The 19,742-nt window shown below is 43.7% G+C and overlaps 1 protein-coding gene across 1 annotated transcript in view; it reads right to left on the bottom strand.

Moving 5' to 3' along the window:
• DNAH11 (dynein axonemal heavy chain 11) overlaps nt 1-19,742 on the bottom strand; it is a 367,765-nt gene that overhangs the window by 281,247 nt on the left and 66,776 nt on the right. Inside the window, 6 exon segments of the mRNA XM_062178539.1 lie at nt 3,806-3,928; nt 4,844-4,966; nt 7,158-7,316; nt 9,354-9,437; nt 10,527-10,685; nt 19,563-19,649. Coding sequence (XP_062034523.1) covers nt 3,806-3,928; nt 4,844-4,966; nt 7,158-7,316; nt 9,354-9,437; nt 10,527-10,685; nt 19,563-19,649 — 735 coding nt within the window.

The following is a 19,742-nucleotide window of genomic DNA, read 5'->3' as shown; positions in this document are numbered from 1 at the left end:
CAGGATAGCATTTTTTTTTTTTTTAGATTTTATCTGAGAGGTACAGTTAGAGACAGAGACAGACAGAGAGAGAGAGAGAGAGAGAGAGAGAGAGAGATTTTCCACTGGTTCACTCCCCAGATGGCCACAACGGCTAGAACTGGGCTGATTCGAAGCCAGGAGCTTGGAGCTTCTTCCTGGTCTACCACCTGTGTGCAGGGGCCCAAGAATTTGACCATCTTCCAATGCTTTTCTGGGTGGTAGCAAAGAGCTGACTTGGAAATGGAGCAGCAGGACACGAACTGGTACCCATATGGGATGCTGGCACCACACACAGAGGCTTAACCTACTACTCCTCAGCACTGGCCCCAGGATAGCATTAAAAAAAAAAAAAGAGCTTAGGTGTCTATCTAACCAAGAAGATGAAAGATCATACATTGAAAACTATAAAACACGGATGAAAGAAATTGAAGAGCACACAGTAAATTCATACCGTTTGTTTATGAATGGAAAGAACTAATGTTAAAATATTCATACACCCCAAAACCATCTACAGAATCAATGCAATCCTTATGAAATCCCAATGTCATTTTTCACAGAAATGAAGAAAAACACTGAAGTTTTTGAGGAACCACGGAACACCCTGAATAGCTAAAGCAACCTTGAACAAAGACGACGAAGCTGGAGGACTCCCACCACCTGGCTTCCAAAGCAACAGTTATCAAAAGAGCATGACACTGGCATAAAAAGACAGAGACCAAAAGAATAGGAGGGAGAGCCCAGATATAAACCCACACATTTACATATAAGTATCAAGAGTACATGGTGGAGGAAGGCCCTACTCTGCCGTGAATGGTGCTGGGGAAACTAGACCTCTACAAACAGGAGCTGGACACTGGACACTCAGCTCACACCATATGCACAAAGCGACTCCAGCAGACGCACTCAAACCTCAGAGCTGCAACCCCGAAACCACTAGAAGACAGCCTGAGCTGCATGCTGCACAGCACTGGTCTATGCAAAGATTTCTTGAATGTGACCCCAGAGGCACAGGCAACATGCAAAAAAATCAACAAGTGGAATGGCATCAAACTAGAAAGCTATGCAGCAAAGGGAACAACAGAGTGGAGAGACCACCACACCTTGGGACGAAATGGCTGGCAAACCCATCCCTGTGCTCAGGGCTTAACTTCCGAAATGCAAGGAACTCGGACAAAACAGGACAATAACTCCATCAAAAACAGATGGACAAATGACCTAAATGGACACTTCTCAACAGTAAACACACAGGGAGCAGGTGCTTTGCAGAGTGGTCATGGTACCCAAGTTCCTCTTGGGAACGCCTGGGTTCAATTCCCAGTTCTGGCTCCTAACTTCAGTTTTCTGCTGATGGCTCAAGTAATTGGGTTCCTGGCATAGCTGGGTTGTTCCCAGCTCCCAGCTTTGGCTTCAGCTGCAGTCTAGCCCTGGTTATTGTGGGCATTTGGGAAGTGAACCAGCAGATGGAATCTCTCTCCATCTCTGTGTCTCCCTGATTCTCAAATAAATTAATTTAAAAACCTAGACATACACATGGCCAACAGATATACGGAAAAATGCTTATCACTAAGCATCAGGGAAATAAAATAAAAACCATAATGAGATGCAGTTTCACAACAGTTAAAAAGATGTGAAACTATAAGAAAGAGCAAAAACAAGTGTTGGCAAGAGAGTAAAGGAGACCCTTGTGCACTGTTGTGGGATATAAATTAATACAGCCATACGGAAAACAGTACAGAGGTTACTCGGGAAACTAAAAACAACTACTACATAATATAGCAAATTCATTACTGGAGTATACCCAAAGGAACTGAAATCAGTATGTCCAGGAAGTACCTGTGATACAGAGCTAGACAGTGGACAAAGGAGCTAGGAGGGTGCCAGCTGCCTCCTTGCCACAGCCCTGCACCACTCAAACCTCACCCCCCTCCAAACAGGTTTGACCCACCCACTTCCCACAGGACACCTGGGCCTCACACCCACGATGTGCACAAGATGCTAGGATGGACATATGTGTGCTGAGCTCCACAGGGAGCCACCATGAAGCCTTCCCAGAGATCCTCACACACACTGATCCCCGCCCAAACTACTTCATTTGCATATTCAATGAGGGCACTGCTCCTAATCCCATACAGGGGCAACTGAACTGGGTGTGTGTGTGGAGGGGTGATTCTGACCCATGAGGTTGCCTGCACTCCTGCTGGAGTGTGTAGCACCTCTCCCTCTTTTTAAAGAAAGATCTACATATCTGTCTATCTGAATGGCAGAGTTAAACAGGAAGGGGGTGGGAGGGAGAGGGAGAGAGAGAGAGTATCTTCTAACTGTTGGTTCATTCTCCAAATGGCTCTAACAGCCAGGGCCAGGCCAGGAGCCAGGAGCTTCTGGGTCTCCCATGTGGGTGCAGAGGCCCAAGCACCTGGGCCATCTTTCTGCTGCTTGTCCCAGGCACATTGGCAGGGAGCTGGATCAGAAGTGGAGCAGCTGGGTCATGAACCAAGCACCCACATGGGGATGCCAGCCATGGCTTAGCCCACTGCAGCACAGTGCTGGCTGGACTACCTCCTTCATCTCTTTAAATAAACTCTGCTGTGACTCTTGTACCTTATCTGTGTGTCAGCCGTGAATTCATCTCTCACACTGAGAAGTCCAGCTGGGGACTGACACCTCACTCTGCAACACCTGCACTCCCACAGCCATCACAGCATTGTCCCCCACAGCTAACACGTGGACACAACCTAGGTGTCAATCATCAGATGAACAGATACAGAAAATGTGCTCCAAGCATGCAATGGAAGACCATTCAGTCTTCTACAAAGCGGGAAATCGTATCATGGGCAACAACATGGATCAATCTGCAGGATGTTATGCTCAGGGAAATAAGCCAGGCACAGAAAAACAACAAATGATGCTGCACTGTGCACCCCAAAATCTCCAAAACAGGGGCCAGCGTTGTGTGTAGCAGCTGAAGCTGCTGCCTGCGACACCGGCATCCCATGTGGACATCGGCACATGTCTCTACTATGCCTTTTCCAATCCAGCTCTCTGCTATGGGAAAGCAGTCAGAAGATGGCCCAAGTGCTTGGGTCCCTGCATCCATGTGGGGGGCCCAGATGAAGCTCCTGGCTTTAGCCTGGCCCAGTGCTGGCCGTTGCAGCCATCTGGGGGAATGAACCAGCAGAAGCAATATCTCTCTCTGTGCCTCCCTCTAATGCTTTCAAATAAGTAAATGTTTTTTTTTTAAAGATTTACTTATTTGAAAGTCAGAGTTACACAGAAAGAGAAGGAGAAGCAGAGAGAGAGAGGTCTTCTATCCACTGGTTCACTCCCCAATTAGTGTCAATGGTCGGAGCTGCGCCAATCTGAAGCCAGGAGCCTGGAGCCTCTTCTGGGTCTCTCACGTGGGTGCAGGGACCCGAGGACTTGGACCATATTCTACTGCTTTCCCAGGCCATAGCAGAGAGCTGTATCAGAAGTGGAGCAGCCAGGACACGAACTGGCACCCGTAAGGGATGCCAGTACCACAGGCAGCAGCCTTACCCGCTATGCCACAGTGCTGGCCCCAATAAGTAAATCTTAAAAAAAAAAAAAAATCATTGAAAGAGATTTTAAATGTTTCACACACAAAACCATGTGATTTGATGGACTCAACTGAAAGGTGTTAATCACTGCACATTATAAGTATATACCAAAATTTCAGTGTAACCCCACATATATAGACAATTATTAGCGAAAAGCAAACAAGAAAAAAGTAAACTTCTTAAATCTGCCATAAAAACACACATCTTACTTGGTTGTGTTCTAGAGTTTCAAAAAGTTGCTCATCAGACTTCAGCAATGGGACGCCTGTTCGGTAATGAACTTCATAAGAAAACTCCATGGTCGCCCATGTCTGACTGATTTCATTAATAACCTAGGAATCAACAGTATAAAGTAATTCATGGTCATAAAAGCCGAATTTAGGATCAATACCTATCGTCTAGGATTTTATTGATTGGTTGATTGATTGCTACAATTCCCTAAAAGGCAGAGTGTTACCAAATACTACTGGCCTGAATTTTTAATCCAAAACATTCCTGGTGAAGAGGTGTGGAGGATGCATTCCACCACACCAAAGGAACAAGCTTCATCGTAGGACCAAGATTCTACTGACCAGAGCCTTATGTCTGTCCCAAAGTAGGAGCCAAAAGCGAGAAGGGACAGGTATTATAAATATTTATAAATTATTTATAAATTAGCCAGTATGTTCTGAGTGCCTGAACGTGAATCATCTCTGCCCCCTGCATAAAGCCGAGTAAGTTAATTACCTCTCTGTGTCTCCATTTTCTCTCCTCTAAAACAGAGATGATGGGGTTACCTCCTCAGGGGATGCCATGAGTGAAAATAAATAAAGCACTTAGTGGGGTACAAAGCCTAAGCAGTCAAGTGTCACTTAATGACAGGGGCATGTTCTGAGAAACGCGTTGTTAGGCTATTTTGTCACTGAGTGAGCAGCACTGGGGGGACTGCCACACACCAGGGTAGCTGTGCCACTAGGCAATGTCACTCCGAGACTGCTGCTGTAGACACAGCCCGTCATCGCCTAGGACGCCGGCGACACCAGTGCATGGCACGTGACTGCATAGTTTCTGCTGTGATCGCCATCTACAGGCCTCCCCTGCACTCACTGCAGGTTGGCAGCCATTCCACCCCTTGCCCGAGTCACACAGCAAAGAACAAACTAAGACTTGTCTGTCTGGAAGAAATCAGAAGGATTTCTGCCGGGGTGGGCTTCTGTGCTCACGCACGAGAGTGGCCTCGGAGACAACACGGAGCCCTGGCGTGCTACCTTCTCGGTGCCCAGTTCTTTCACGGCTTTGTCCACAATCTTTCGGACGTCGTCTTCCACTCTGTGTAGCTGCAGTGCCAACAGATCGGCCAGAGTTGTGCCTTCGTGGATCACAAACCGGACCTGATCAGGAAGGAATACGAGGTGAAATCACGGCTGGAAGAACGAATGGTGTCTAAAACACACTCGCGTCGGCTGCTGAGCGCACCCCTGGCTCTGAAGGATGGGAACAGACCAAGACCAAGCTTTCAAATTCCAGTGGTAGCGCGGACCAAGATTTATGCCACGTTCGGGCTACGTTCTTTCCTTTTGTTCCATTCCCTCTCCCTGTCAGCCTGCTTCTTATCTCCTGTGCCCACAAAACCCATTTTTAAAGAGAATCTCATTGTTCATTTATAATAATTTGGTTGAAATCCCAGAAATCAGGTAGCAGCTCATTCATCTTTGCTTCCTGAAGTGCCCTATTCACTGAGCATAATTCCCACGCGCTCCTGTGACTTAACCTAGTTTTATCACTAATTTAATCTTAGTTCCTTGGCAAAAAAAAAAAAAAAAAAAAAAAAAAAGACCTTACTCGTTTTCATCATATGAAAAATAATTCACACTTATCTCCCCATTTTCTTGGGGACTCTCCCCTCCCTGCCAGTCCTGGGTCTTAAGATGTTCTCAGCTCTCCCTACAGCCCCACACTCATCCATGCCCCCTGTAGAGGAAAACTGGTCCTGCTCCTGCTAAGGGCTGCTTCTCTCAATGTCTTGGAAGCTTGGAGCCCTCTCCTCCTCTCCCCACCCTGTAACACTGCTCGGCACCTTCTACCTCCCTGTGTAGGGTAAGAGTCCACGGGTGTTTTCCCAGGATGTGGATTTTTCATGTGAAAACCTGAACCTTAAAAAAAAAAAAAAAAAAAAAAAAAAAAAAAAACTGGGAAAACCAGGTAAGTTGATTGCCCTATCCCTGCATCACTTTTTTTTTTTTTGGACAGGCAGAGTTAGACAGTGAGAGAGAGAGACAGAGAGAAAAGTCTTCCTTTTCCGTTGGTTCACCCCCCAATGGCCGCTGCAGCCGGCACACCATGCTGATCTGAAGCCAGGAGCCAGGTGCTTCTCCTGGTCTCCCATGCGGGTGCAGGGCCCAAGGACTTGGGCCATCCCCCACTGTACTCCCAGGCCACAGCAGAGAGCTGGACTGGAAGAGGGGCAACTGGGACAGAATCCGGCACCCCGACCAGGACTAGAACCCGGGGTGCCAGCGCCACAGGCGGACGATTAACCTAGGGAGCCATGGCGCCGGCCCCTGCATCACTTCTGACCTCACTTCAATAATAATAAAAATGGCAGCTGTAGGATCATTAATTGAGCACGTACAACTTACTACATCAGATACACATTTTCCAATTTGTTTACCAAGTCCACATGAAGAGTGTTGTGTGTTATTTCACAACAGGGCCAACCAAAGCACAAAGAATGACTTGCCTAAGATGTCAAGGGTTCTAGGTGTTAGGGTTGGGAGCCCACAGCCCAGGCTGTCCCTTGCCCTGATATTCCCACTCTGCAAACTCTGCTCAGCCCCCCTTCTGCACACTGGGTCCCTCCAGCTCTTTACTTGCCCAAGGAGAAGTGTCTCTCTCTCTCTCTCTCTCTCTCTCTCTCTCACACACACACACACACACACACACACACACACACACACCAGCCCTCTGTGACACATTCCAAACTCATCAAGGTCACCTTCCCTGAAAAATATCACATGCAGCTGAAATCTTTGCTTTTCAATAGATAAAGAAAGGCAAGAAAATTGAAGCTGGAATGCCCGAGACACATGAGAAACCATTTTATAGCAGGCAATAAAATTAGAACCATCAAAACCACCACTGTTATAAAATGAATAAGGAGGAATCCTAGGACCCCCTTCCCACCCTAAAATCACTGCTACACGTTCCGATCCTCTCCACAAGATTCTTTGCAGTCATGTGGTGCTCTGTAAATTGCCTTCCTATTATTTCACTCGCTCCTTATATGATTTCCTCTAATGCATAAAATCAGACAGCATCCTTCTCATTTTATTAATAAAACAATAAGACTCAAACTAGAGAGGTTAAGTGACTTGGTTCAGGTCACACAGCTAACATGCGTTAAAAGGGGCTGAGAGCTAGAATCTTCTGCCGTCCGGTCCACTAGTCTTTGTCGGGGAGCTTGGCCCCTTGCACTTGATGAGAGACCTTTGCCCAAATTCCATTCCATCCCAGACGATGCAAACCAAAGACTCACACTTCACAGCCGCACAAATATTCAATTAGTGAGACCAACATACTGACCCCCACGGCTCTCATCAGCTGGTGCCAGTGCCTGTCCCTGAGGGCAGGGCTCTGCAGCTCCGTGACAGCTCTCAGCGCGGTCATCATGTCCTTCACGGTGCCTTCCAGGCCTGTGTAAGCCTCCCACTCACGGACTTCCTTGTCTAGCGACCACATTTCCTAAGGAAAAGCAGACAACACTCCAGCTCCGTGGATACAGTGATACACTGAGTATCTTGCCTCCTTTGAAAGAATAAACAGATACTTCTCCACTCTTGGATTAGGAAAGAAAAGTGAAGGCGTTTAGCCCTGAGGCTAAAGGACTATAACCAGGGAAGTGGAACGGGATCCACTCTTGTACATATTATGCACCAGCTGTGTACAGGTCACTTGAATACACTGATTTCTTATTCCCAAGATCTAACTGGATATCCCACGAGGAAACCCATGGGGTATTAAACGTAGGGCAGTAATGGTGTCCACAGTGCGGGTGCAATAAGAAGTGTTTCCTCTCCAAAAATAAATGGGACTTCAACTATTAGCTGGATGACAATGGCCCTGCACCTTTGCTACCTGACTTGTTCAGATGGCAGCCCTGAGACGTGGGCTACCTCGGAGAGGCCATGCTGTGGGATTAAATATTTCATGAGTCTTAGATGTGTCAAAGACAGCTCTTGACTTGCTGTCCCCTTGGCCCAGGGACTGTCATCAGTGATTGTTTATCAGAAAGCCCAGTAAAACCATCAGTTCTCAGCACAAAGCAAAGGAGAGTGTCAGCTGTTCAAAAAATGCAACAAAGACCTTTGATTGTGAGTGGGGTCCATCTGAAGTTGAGGAAACAAGTTGGGAGAGAACAGGGAGTAGGTACAGGGATCCCATGACATCCAAAAGATAGAGAGGCATTCTGGTTATGTTCTCTGGGACTGGGGCAATATGGGACAAAAAGCAGGGGACGGTGGATAGGAGCAGAGCACAGCACTGAGTCAGGGCCAAGGAGGTTCCAGGGTGGGAAGAAAGCAAAAGGCCCTGTGATTCTCTAATGACCTTCAACTGCCCTGCCTTTTGGCTTCCTCCAAAGCTCTACCCTCATCAGAGGGCATATGACGATGGGGACGAGCAAAGCACTCAACGGAGGTGTGGGTGTTGAGGGGCGCCAGGTTCTGCCACCACTTGTGATGCCTGCGTGCTATGATCGAGTGCCTGGTTTAAGTTTTGGCTATCCCATTTTCTTTTCTTTTTAAGATTTATTTATTTGAGAGGTAGAGTTATAGAAAGAGAGAGGGAGAGACAGTGAGAGAGAGGTCTTCTGTCACTGGTTTACTCCCCAAAGGTCTGCAACTGCTGGAACTAAGCTGATCCGAAGCCAGGATCTTCTTCTGGGTCTCCCACGCAGGTGCAGGGGCCTAAGCACTTGGGCCATCCTCTACTGCTTTCCTAGGCCACAGCAGAGAGCTGGATCAGAAGTGGAGCAGCCAGGACGTGAACAGGCACCCATATGAGAGTGGCTACTCCACTTGCAATCTGGCTTCCTATTGATTCATCCTTTGGGACAATATATGATGACTTAAATACTTGGGCTCCTGCCACCCACCTGGGAGACCTGGCTGGAGTTCCAGGCTACTAGCTTTCAGCCTGGCCCATCCCTGGCTGTTGCAGACATTTGAGGGAGTGGAGTGAATTGGTAGATGGAAGATAGATCTTTCTGTCACTCCAGTTTTTAAAGAAATAGATTGAAAAAAAAAAGGCATTAAATCATGATACTCTCAGTTCTGTATCTACTGAGCCCTCTTGGGATCCCTGAGTAATCAGTAACGTTAACAAAGACAGTACTACTCCATATAAATCCAGAAGTGGCAGACTCTCCAGAGCTGCCCCAAAAGGCACTGTTTCAGTTACAAAATGCTTAGGGTTGCTAAGGAAAGACATCAAAACCGCAACCCCTTGCCCTGTTACCCTCACCCTTCCTTTCTGGTCTGGACACCATAAGCAGCTCAGGATTAGCGTTGCTTCCCGTAAATCCAGTAGCCCTAGGAGGCTTTTATTAACTCATTCCCAGAAAGCAGGCTGGAAGAGAGTGAGAACAAGACCGTCTGAGATCACTCTGGTGGAAGTAAATAAGATCAGGCGGCCCAACACAGCACATACGAGGTTATGGAAGACCGAAGGAGGTGGTGCCGAGAGAGATAAATTGTTGAACTAGACAGTTATGGAACTCGCCTTGGCAAACCTTCTGAGTTCTACCTCCATCTGTTCCACATTAATCTGTCTCCACTGGGTTTTAGTCCAATTATCAATGCTCCTCTGAAAAGGCACAAGCAGATAAAAGTGTCAACAACATTTGGTGAAAGCAGGTCTCCACAGCAAAATATATAAACGGATGGTTCGCATGGACTCCACCGCCTAACGGAAAGTCAATTTTTCAAATATTAACTGCACTTGTCAAAACTTCCCAATCACCAAAACAAAACAAAGTTGTCAGAACATGTCTAGCTTAAAGCAAAAACATTATGATATATTAATTTCTAGTAGTAATGATAAATTCCATACACAAACCGTCATTATCACTCCTGTATACTTTGAATAGATTAAACAGATTATTAAATCGCAGATTTTCATGCTTCTGCATGTAACATAAAATAAGCATAGGACAGTTTTCACCCATTGTAAGCCAAACTAGCCATTTCTTCACATTTTAAGTCTTAATATATTTCTCTATGGCTTGCAGCTACCTTAAGAAAATGGTATAAACCATCTGCAATGTGCCTAGTTATCTTGTACTTTCATATTTATTTTTTGAACTTAATTAACCACATACTAATGAATTTTTACTAAGTGCATATATAAATGCGAATACAAGTATTTGAGTACACACAGGTGTATACCTGAGTTTATATGCACAAGTGACCACGTATACGTAATATATATTTTTACAGTTTATTTATATTCTATACAAGCACCCATACGACTTGGGGTAGTCATCTCCTTCTACAAAGTTTTGCACTGAATTAAAAACAAACAAGGAAGAATCATCCAATAAGAGAAATATGGACTCTCTCTCGGGTCAGGAAGAGAATGTAATGTGCACATATTTCAAGTGATTATAAAAGCCAAGTACTCTTCATTTGATTATCATTTAGAGCCCTTGCTAGCTTCCTGCTGCACTAGGGTCTTCCTGCTTTTTATCTATTGCATTCTTTATATAGTGGAGGCATTAAGTCTTTGTCTAGAATACAAATTAAAGATTTTATCTCAAAAAAAAAATAAACTACAACATTTCTTAAAATTTAAAACATTCTGTCATACCAAAAAAAAATTACATATTTCAAAAAATAAACAAAAAACCATGAAAAGAAAAATTTTAAAAGGCTGCTTTGACAAAGCGCATCTTACTCTGACATAAACAATGACGTCCCAGAGCCCTTTGAGCAGCCGTATCTCCTTGCGACACCGCTTCATTGGCTTGTACTCCGGGAGAGCCACTTCGAAAAGGCGAGCGGATTCTTGCATCCGCAGCAGTTCTGCTTCCAAAGCCTCCAGCTCGCCGTTCACCTGCAGAGACACCGCACGCCGGCACTCAAACTACGGGCCACGGAGGAGCCACGTGGTTCCCCAACTCCACTGATTTCAACATCTCAATCTTCGAGTTTTAAAAGGATACACATCTTGCAATAAAATGGATGCAACTGGAAACTATGATACTTAGTGAAACACGCCACAGTCCCGGAAAGTCAAATACCGTATGTTTCCCCTAATCTGTGGTAACCAATAGAGCACCTGAAAGGCAATCTATGGGAATGAAATGGACATTTCGAGATGTGGTGACTGCTTACGGCCCTTGTCGCAACTATTGACGAACAGTGTTTTTTTTTATCTTAATACTATTTGTTGAACTCTTTACTTAGTATAGAGTGAATCTTATGAGTACAATATAAACTGAAAAAAGTTCTTTGTAAAAATTAAGAGTGGGAATAGGAAAGAGGGGAGGAAGAAGGGTAGGAGTGTGGGCGGCAAGAAGGGTAGGGTGGGAAGAATCACTATGTTCCTAAATCTCTCTATATATGGAATGCATGAAATTTGTATACATTAAATAAATTTTTAAAAAAAGAAATCTGAAATATAATTCTTGGTAAAATGTAGAAGCATTCCGAAGCATGATGGGAGACTGTAAATAAATACAATGTTACCAAAATTGTTCCTATGCATATTTTTCAGCAAAGTCTATTCTGCCAGGGCCCGCACTGGGGCATAGCGGGTAAAGCTGCCACCAGCAGTGCTGGCATCCCATATGGGCGCCGGTTTAAGTTCCAGTTGCTCCACTTCTTTTCCAGCTCTCTGCTATGGCCTGGGAAAGCAGCAGAAGATGGCCCAAGTCCATGGGCCCCTGCACCCACCCACATGGGAGATCCAGAAGAAGCTCCTAGCTTTTGATCGGCTCAGCTCTAGCCGTTGTGGCCATCTGGGGAGTGAACCAGCAGATGGAAGACCTCTCTCTCTGTGTCTCTCTTTGCCTTTGCTTCTCTGTAACTCTTTCAAATAAATAAATAAATCTTAAAAAAAAAAAAAAGAAAAGAAAGAAAAAGTCAGATTCTTGTCTTACAAAGCTGTTACCAAGTGTAGCATCTAAACTTAAGGAGCCCGGTGCTGTGGCACAGTAGGTTAATCCTCCGCCTGTGGCGCCGGCATCCAATGTGGGCGCCCGTTCGAGTCCTGGCTGCTCCTCTTCCAATCTAGCTCTCAGCTATGGCCTAGGCCCTGCACCTGCATGGGAGACCGGAAGAAGCTCCTGGCTGCATATTGGTGCAGCTCTGGCCACTGTGGCCATTTGGGGAGTGAACCAGAGGACTGAGGACCCCTCTCTCTCTGTCTCTCTCTTTCTCCTTTCACTGTCAGTAACTCTACCTCTTAAGTAAATAAATAAAATATTAAAAAAAACAAATAAACTTAAGGAGCCCAGAAAGAGGACTTTGCATTTAAAATATAGCTACAGAAATAGCACTCAGAAACCCAGGGGGTGAACACAAGGTGTGTGGGAGGGGAAGCAGTTTTCCTGTCTTTCAAGATCTACTGCATTCTTTGAACTTTTGCCATTAAGTCAATGTACCACTTTTTATTAAAAAAAAAAAAATTAAAAGTTGGATCATCAAGAAAGAAAAAGCGAGGCAGTTTATGTTTAAAGTGAGGCACACTCCGTTCTGCACAGAGGAGATGTAGCTGGCCCTTGGCCAAGACAACCACGTGGGGGAGGCGTCCATGCTGCACTGTTACAAATGTCTTTTTTTTTTTTTAACTTTTATTTAATGAATATAAATTTCCAGTATACAGCTTATGGATTACAATGGCTTCCCCTTCCCATAATTTCCCTCCCACCCGCAACCCTCCCCTCTCCCGCTCCCTCTCCCCTTCCATTCACATTAAGATTCATTTTCAATTCTCTTTATATACAGAAGATCAATTTAGTATACATTAAGTAAAGATTTCAACAGTTTGCACCCACATAGAAACACAAAGTGAAACATACTGTTTGAGTACTAGTTATAGCATTAAATCAAAATGTACAGTACATTAAGGACAGAGATCCCACATCAGGAGCAAGCGCACAGTGGCTCCTGTTGTTGACCCAACAAATTGACACTCTAGTTTATGGCACCAGTAACCACCCTAGGCTGTCGTCATGAGTTGCCAAGGCTATGGAAGCCTTCCAAGTTCCCCGACTCTGATCATATTTAGACAAGGTCATAAAAGACAGGGTGAGGATAGTAACCAATGATCCTAAGAGTGGCATTTACCAGGTCTGAACAATTATACAGCATTAAGTGGGGAAGAGGACCATCAGTACACACAGGTTGGGAGTAGAGCCATTGGTGGTAGAGTAGAGGTTATGATTACGAAGGAATGAGGCCCAAGTGCACTAGACAGGGTCTAGAACAAAGGACAGAGTCATTATTAGAGGAGCTAAGAAAGGTGCTGTCAGCTACAATTAAGTTTTCTGATTGAGAGGCAAATAGAACCTGATAGAAGGGGCTTGATAATAATCTGGTGGGCTTTAGGCCTTGTAAGTTAAGAGGCCCAGACCTATCTATCTCTTCACATGGGGTATATCCTAAGGGAGGTGTGAACCTCCTAGGGGAAGGCACTCTGTTGACTTTCATTACTTGGCTGGCCTGGGAGGAGAGCTGGCCAGGTAAAGGCAGGGGGCATCTCTAACAAGAAATTTACAGTTCTGCCTGCAATGTTGCTGACCCTACTTGACCATACCCTCAGCTGCAGTGGTCACTTTGGAAGTTGGGCTGAGTGAAGGGCTTTTCAGCTTGGAGCCAATAAGATCTGTGGCTCTGACCTGGGCATCCTTCGACTCCAGGGCAGGTCCATTTCCAGTGACCCAACTCTTGGCAGAGCTGCCAGGGCTCTTCACAAGCTGACTTCTGCTGAAGCCCAGGCTTACCACATTGAAAGCCACTGCAGTGGACTGGCCTGTTGGGTCTCCTTGAGGGCAGATCACCGTACAGATCAGCCGTTAATAGGCCTGCCACCCATTGCTTCTGATGCCTAGCTTTCTTTTCCTCCTGGTTTGTGTTAAAGCAGACCAGAGGATGCAAGTCAAGGGAGTGCCCATGTCCCATCTCTAATCTTCGGTGGCCTGAACTACAAGTCTATAGTCACAGGCATGTTCTGTAGTAGTTTTTCTAAGGTAGACAATGCCCATGAGGAAAATTATATTCTCACTTTAAAACTTTCTTTCCCTTTGGTCTGAAAGGGAGGTTTTTTTTTTCTACTTACTGTATACTTCGCTGATGGTGATGTGAATCTAGCTATGAGATTATTATTTAAGCTCTTATTTTGGCTATGCTATTACAGAAAAATGTTAGCCATCTCTTATAAGGTCTAAAGATTAAATTGTGCATCCTACAGATTCCTTCATAATAGAATTAGTTCCCTACCTTGAAGAGAATAGAGAAATGAAAGAACAAGTTGGGCTTAGAATAGAGAAATGAGGGAGCAAGTCCTAGATCACTTGCTGACAATAGCAATATTACATGAATACTTAGCAAACCGTTTCAACCCTTAGATAAGAACTTAATAAAACATTTACCAGAAGGTCCAATGCCTTCTATAAATTTTAAGAATCATGTATTTGAAAACACCTCTTAAATATCTAACATGGTGTAGTTTGTTTAACCAGTAAACTTAAGCACAACCATATAAAATGTTTTTAGTTTCTACCAACAAGTTTAAAACATATGATACACAGATTCAGGTCACACAAATTAAAATGTATCTTTGATTGATTTTAGCAGCTTAAATTTATGGACAATCTTATCTAAAAGCCATTTAAAATAAAACTCTTAATAAAATTTCCCCATGTGGACATACAATATGTACGCACATATAACATAGCATAATAGACCAATATCAAAATCCAAAATATCTGGTTGAACTAAGATTCCTTAAAATCATGACATAACATAGACCAAATTTGATCATTGTTACAAGGTGATTATTCAAGTCTTTGAAAATAAGCACATAGTTAAATAACCCATAGCTCTTAATAAAAATTCAGCTGTTTTTGAACAATTAGAATTTAACAGACATCAAGAGAACATACTAGATTACTTTAACACATTGCTCTAACAGTGCATCAGAGTTTAATTCTATGTCAAAGAGAAATTGAGCTTCCTGTGATCTTTTGCTGTGAGGTTTCCTTCCTTTACCTTCTTTCATATTGGTGACCATGTTTCTGTGTTTCTGTGTGTAACACATCTTTAAGCATCTTTTGCAGGGCAGGATGAGTGGCAACAAATTCTTTCAGTTTCTGTTTGCTATGAAAAGTTTTAATTTCACCTTCATTCACAAATGAGAGCTTTGCAGGATATAATATTCTGGGCTGGCAGTTTTTCTCTCTTAGTACCTGGGCTATGTCTCGCCATTCCCTTCTAGCTTGTAGGGTTTCTGATGAGAAGTCTGCTGTGAGTCTAATTGGAGATCCTCTGAGAGTAATCTGACGATTCTCTCTTGCACCTTTTAGAATCTTTTCTTTATGTTTCACTGTGGTGAGTTTGATTATGACGTGTCGTGGTGAGGATCTCTTTTGGTCATGTTTATTAGGGGTTCTATAAGCTTCCTGTACTAAGATGCCTCTGTCCTTCTCCAAACCTGGGAAATTTTCTGCTAGTATCTCACTGAAAAGGCCTTCTAATCCTTTCTCCCTCTCCATGCCTTCAGGAACTCCTAGAACCCGAATGTCGGGTTTTTTAATAGTATCCTGTAGATTCCCGACAATATTTTTTAGATTTCTAATTTCTTCTTCTTTTCTTTGGTTTGCCTGTTTCCTTTCCTGTTCTCTGTCTTCTAAGTCTGATATTCTCTCTTCTGCTTCGCCAAGAGTTTCCATCATGAATGGATTGTTGAATGATATCTACAGCTTGTTGTGTATTTCTTATGAGGATTATATGATTTCTTCCTCTTGATCAATGTGGCAAACTATATTAAATTTCTTATTTTAAGTCAAATTTGTTTTCCTAGAATGAACTCAATTTGTTTATAAATTGGTAGAGTTTGCTTTGTTTAGCATGCACATTAAAAAACTGATGATTTTACCTTTCTCATACGATTCTTCTATGGAAATTGGACATGCCTCATAGAGCAACTTTTAAGTGCTCATTTTTCCGGTTTCTGGAACTACATGAATGAGATTTATTTCTTGAAACCTTCTCAGAATACAACTGCAAAGCTCTCGATGCCTCAAGTCTCTCTGTCGGAAGATTTCTTTGCTAACTGCCAGTTAATTTTTTCCTTTCATTTCCTTACTGATTAATTTTTTAATGGTTACAAGACTACTCTGGTTTAGTATTTCCAGAGAGTTTTTGGCAAACTGTATTTTTCCAAAAACTTACCCATTCAGTTTAAGTTCTCAAGTTTCTTCTTAACAGAGCTCTCTGTTTTGAACGTCTTCACCTCCTGTAGTATGATCTTTTACTCCTAAGATTGTGACTTTTTGTTTTCCCTTCTTCATCCCATCAGAGGTTTGTTGTACAGTTATTCTTTTCTAAGAACCAAATACGCCTCTGCTGAATGCTCCTCTCTTGAGCCCCACGCACTAGAAGTTACTTTGAGATGACTTCTCGGTGGTAAATTCATTCCATTTTTCTTCATCTGGAATATTCTTCTCTGATTCCTTTCCTGGAAGGCACCATCCGCTACCTTCTGATTTTCACTGCAGCTGATGGAAAACACGTTCTTGGCCCAGGCTCGTTTCTAACAGATGATCTGGCTTTTCTGCCTGCGTGCTTTCAACATCTTTGCCTCTCACGGTCTGCAGTTCCCTGTGATGTATGTAGGTGTTGATTTTGTACGAATGCTGGCCGGGATTCAGTGAACTTCCTGACCACTGACTCATGCTTTGCCCTGTCCTACAAAATTCCCAGCTGTCATCTCTCTGTTACCTATAATGTTCTGTTTGTGAGTAGAAGTGTTAGACGCTAGCCTAACTTAACTCCTCTGTGTCTCTCAATCTCTCTTGTATTTTGCATCTCCTTACACATGAGCGCGTCCCGTAAGTGATTTCTTCCAATGTAACTTGCATTTTGCTTAGTCTCTTTCCCAGTTTCACTAGCTCTTTAACCCATATGCTGAGCTGTATTTTTTGACAACTCTATTTCTCACTTCCACAAGTATCTGGCCCTTTTTCAAATTCAACTCATCATTTTTGATAGTCTCAAAACTGAGAACTTGCTCATTTTTTTTCAATATTATCTTTTATTTCTTTCTACTACCAAAGTTGTATCTCAGTCTTTATCTGAGGTTTCTTTCTGTTGACTAGGATGCATTATAATGCATTTATTGATTTTTTATTGTGAACTCTAATATTTCAATTTAATCTCTTGGGGCCAGCGCTGTGGTGCAGCAGGTTAAAGCCCTGGCCTGCAGTGCTGGCATCCCATATAAGCGCTGGTTCTAGTCCCAGCTGCTCCACTTCCGATCCAGCTCTCTGCTATGGCCTGGGATAGCAGTAGAAGATGGCCCAAGTCCTTGGGCCCCTGCACCCACATGGGAGATCTGGAAGAAGCTCCTAGCTCCTGGCTTCAGATCGGTGCAGCTCCAGCTGTTGTGGCCATCTGGGGAGTGAACTAGCGGATGGAAGATCTCTCTCTCTCTCTCTCTCTCTATCTATCTATCTCTATCTCTATCTTACTTCTCTCTGTAACTCTTTCAAATAAATAAATCTTTAAAAATAAGTAGATAAACAAATAAATAAATGTAATCTCTTGAACCTCTGAAGACACTGCTACGAGAGCACCTGTTTTCCCAGAGGAGACAGGAGTTTGTGTCTACCGCGTGCTAAGCAGTTACTTGTAGGTTGTACCATTTCAATTTCTTGACCTGAAGCTCCTTCATCACAGGTTTTGGATGGCACTGAACCACAAACACTTATGAGAACATGTCTAAGCCTACAAATTCCTGGAGAACACTCTTTCTTTTCTATTGATTTTTTTTTTTTTTTTTTTTACATTCAACCTCAGCAAAGAAGGACCGAGAACTCACTAGCTCCTATGGCTGCAGACTTTCCCCAGCCGACCCTTCCCTGAGGGTGCAACTTCTTATGAGCATCTCCTATGTCCCTATGGAAGAGTCAGCAGGCTTCTGGAACTCCTATTTGCCACTACGGCTGCAGAGGCTGCTGGGTTCGCTTCTGCGTTCCGCCCTGCTCTCCTGTAGTCCAGGTTGCCTCTGCCATTTAGACTTTTCTCATGAGCTCAGCAACACCTGCGAAACTGCACCCTGGGAACACGTCCTCTGCGTCAATTTTACACAGGAGGACTTTTCAAAATCTCAAAGTCTACCACATCTCCCCTTATTTATTTTTAACCATTTTTTCCTGCTATTTATGCAAACTCTGTTATTCCTAGAAATACTTCGTTGTGTTTTGAACTGCTTACTGTATCTGTGGCTACGAAGAAAGCACAGCACTCTGGCAGGCAATCTCACTGCAAAGCACAAAGAATCACCACACTAAGCCCTTTGCTCCTCCATGTCAGTGGCTTCCGTGTCAGGGGTGAGATGGCTTCAGTACTAGGGTCTACCACACCAGCCCAGAAGAAAAAGACACAGAACTTTGGTGGAATCGAACTAGATAAACATTAGGTGCACATGCTGAAAAACACATGAAGACTATACTTCAGGACAAAGTCAACCCAGCCCCGCTAGAGCCAAAATATCCCCAAACATGCTGTACAGTTACAGGGATAGCATCTCGGACTGTCCAAGACGTCGCTATACGCTGTCAGAATATAGCATGAAAATGGTGAGTTTCAATAAATAACTGTAGTAAATGTTTACATTCAGCATGTTGCTTAGTCAAGTAAAAACATTTCCCCATCCACAGTCTGTTCAGACCACCTGCAATTCAGATACAATCTTAAAGAAAAAAATAACTCCATTAGCATATTCTAACCCACTCCCTTTCAGTGAATATATTAACCATTATTCTCCAGCCAAGTAAAAGAGAAGATCTGATGCTGTATGATGTGCTTTTCTGAATAAGCTCAAAGTCCAAACACATGCTAAAACTTGGAAAGAGAGCTAAGAGCTCACGATCTGCACGCTGTCCACAAGGCTAAGGAGGGAAGCTGTCTCCACGGGGAGCTTCAGAATCAGGGTAGCAGCCCCGACAGGAGGATGCCCTGCCTCGAACCCGCACAAAGTCTGTTTCTCATTTCAACCTCTGGGCTAAGTTCCCAGAAACACAAAGGTACTGTGGTTCTAATATAAGCTTAACACATCTACTCAAACCTCCTCTGAATTACTCATTGTTTTGGGTTTATTTCCCACTACCTTCATTCTTGTAGTCAACTCTGATCAAGGAGTTAATTACACATTAGGATTCAATGACTCCACAATATTTACATCCAGGGCTAAGGATGAGTGATGGGCTAGCCTGACTATGGTGAAAAATTCCAGCCACTGTATCTCATGGGAGGCAGTATCATCATTAAAATGCCTCACTTTCTTTGTTGTCGTTGCTGTTCATTTAGATAGCCAGAGTTTTAGTCTCAGTTCTATTACTTGCTAACTCTGTAGTCTGCATTACTTAATTATACAAGTCTGTTGCTTTATCTGAAATAGGGAAGAGTAGTGAACACTATATCATAGAGACACTGTGAGAGCTAAGAGAAATAAATAATACAACAGAGAAAATTATTAACAGAGCAAGTGCTCAAAAAATACCCATAGCAGTGGTCTTTTCATGAGGGTAGTGGGTTGGGGACACAGGATTTAAAACACAACATAATATACTACTGGGGGAAAACAGTTCTTAACTCCCGTAACTAATGGCAAAACTAAGGCAACACATAGCAATACCTTAGTGGCTGAAGTTATTTTCTAGTGTGGCCATGGTAAAGCACATTAGATATTTGAGATCAGGGTTACCTTATCCAGCACTGCATATGGGTTTTCTGCCTTAAATCCAAGAGGGGCCAGAAACTTGAATCTCTCTCTGAACTCCAGCTGCTTTCCCTGATCAAGACAGAAAAGAGAGAAAGTTAACCTCAAACAAATAGCACCAATTACCGTTAAAAGCACATGCATGCAGGCCCATGTGCGCGCATA

The sequence above is a fragment of the Lepus europaeus genome, chromosome 20 (assembly GCF_033115175.1).
Source record: "Lepus europaeus isolate LE1 chromosome 20, mLepTim1.pri, whole genome shotgun sequence".
NCBI classification, from domain to species: Eukaryota; Metazoa; Chordata; class Mammalia; order Lagomorpha; family Leporidae; genus Lepus; species Lepus europaeus.
The sequence above is the reverse complement of the archived record's forward strand: the minus strand, read 5'-3'. Positions and strand labels throughout refer to the sequence as shown.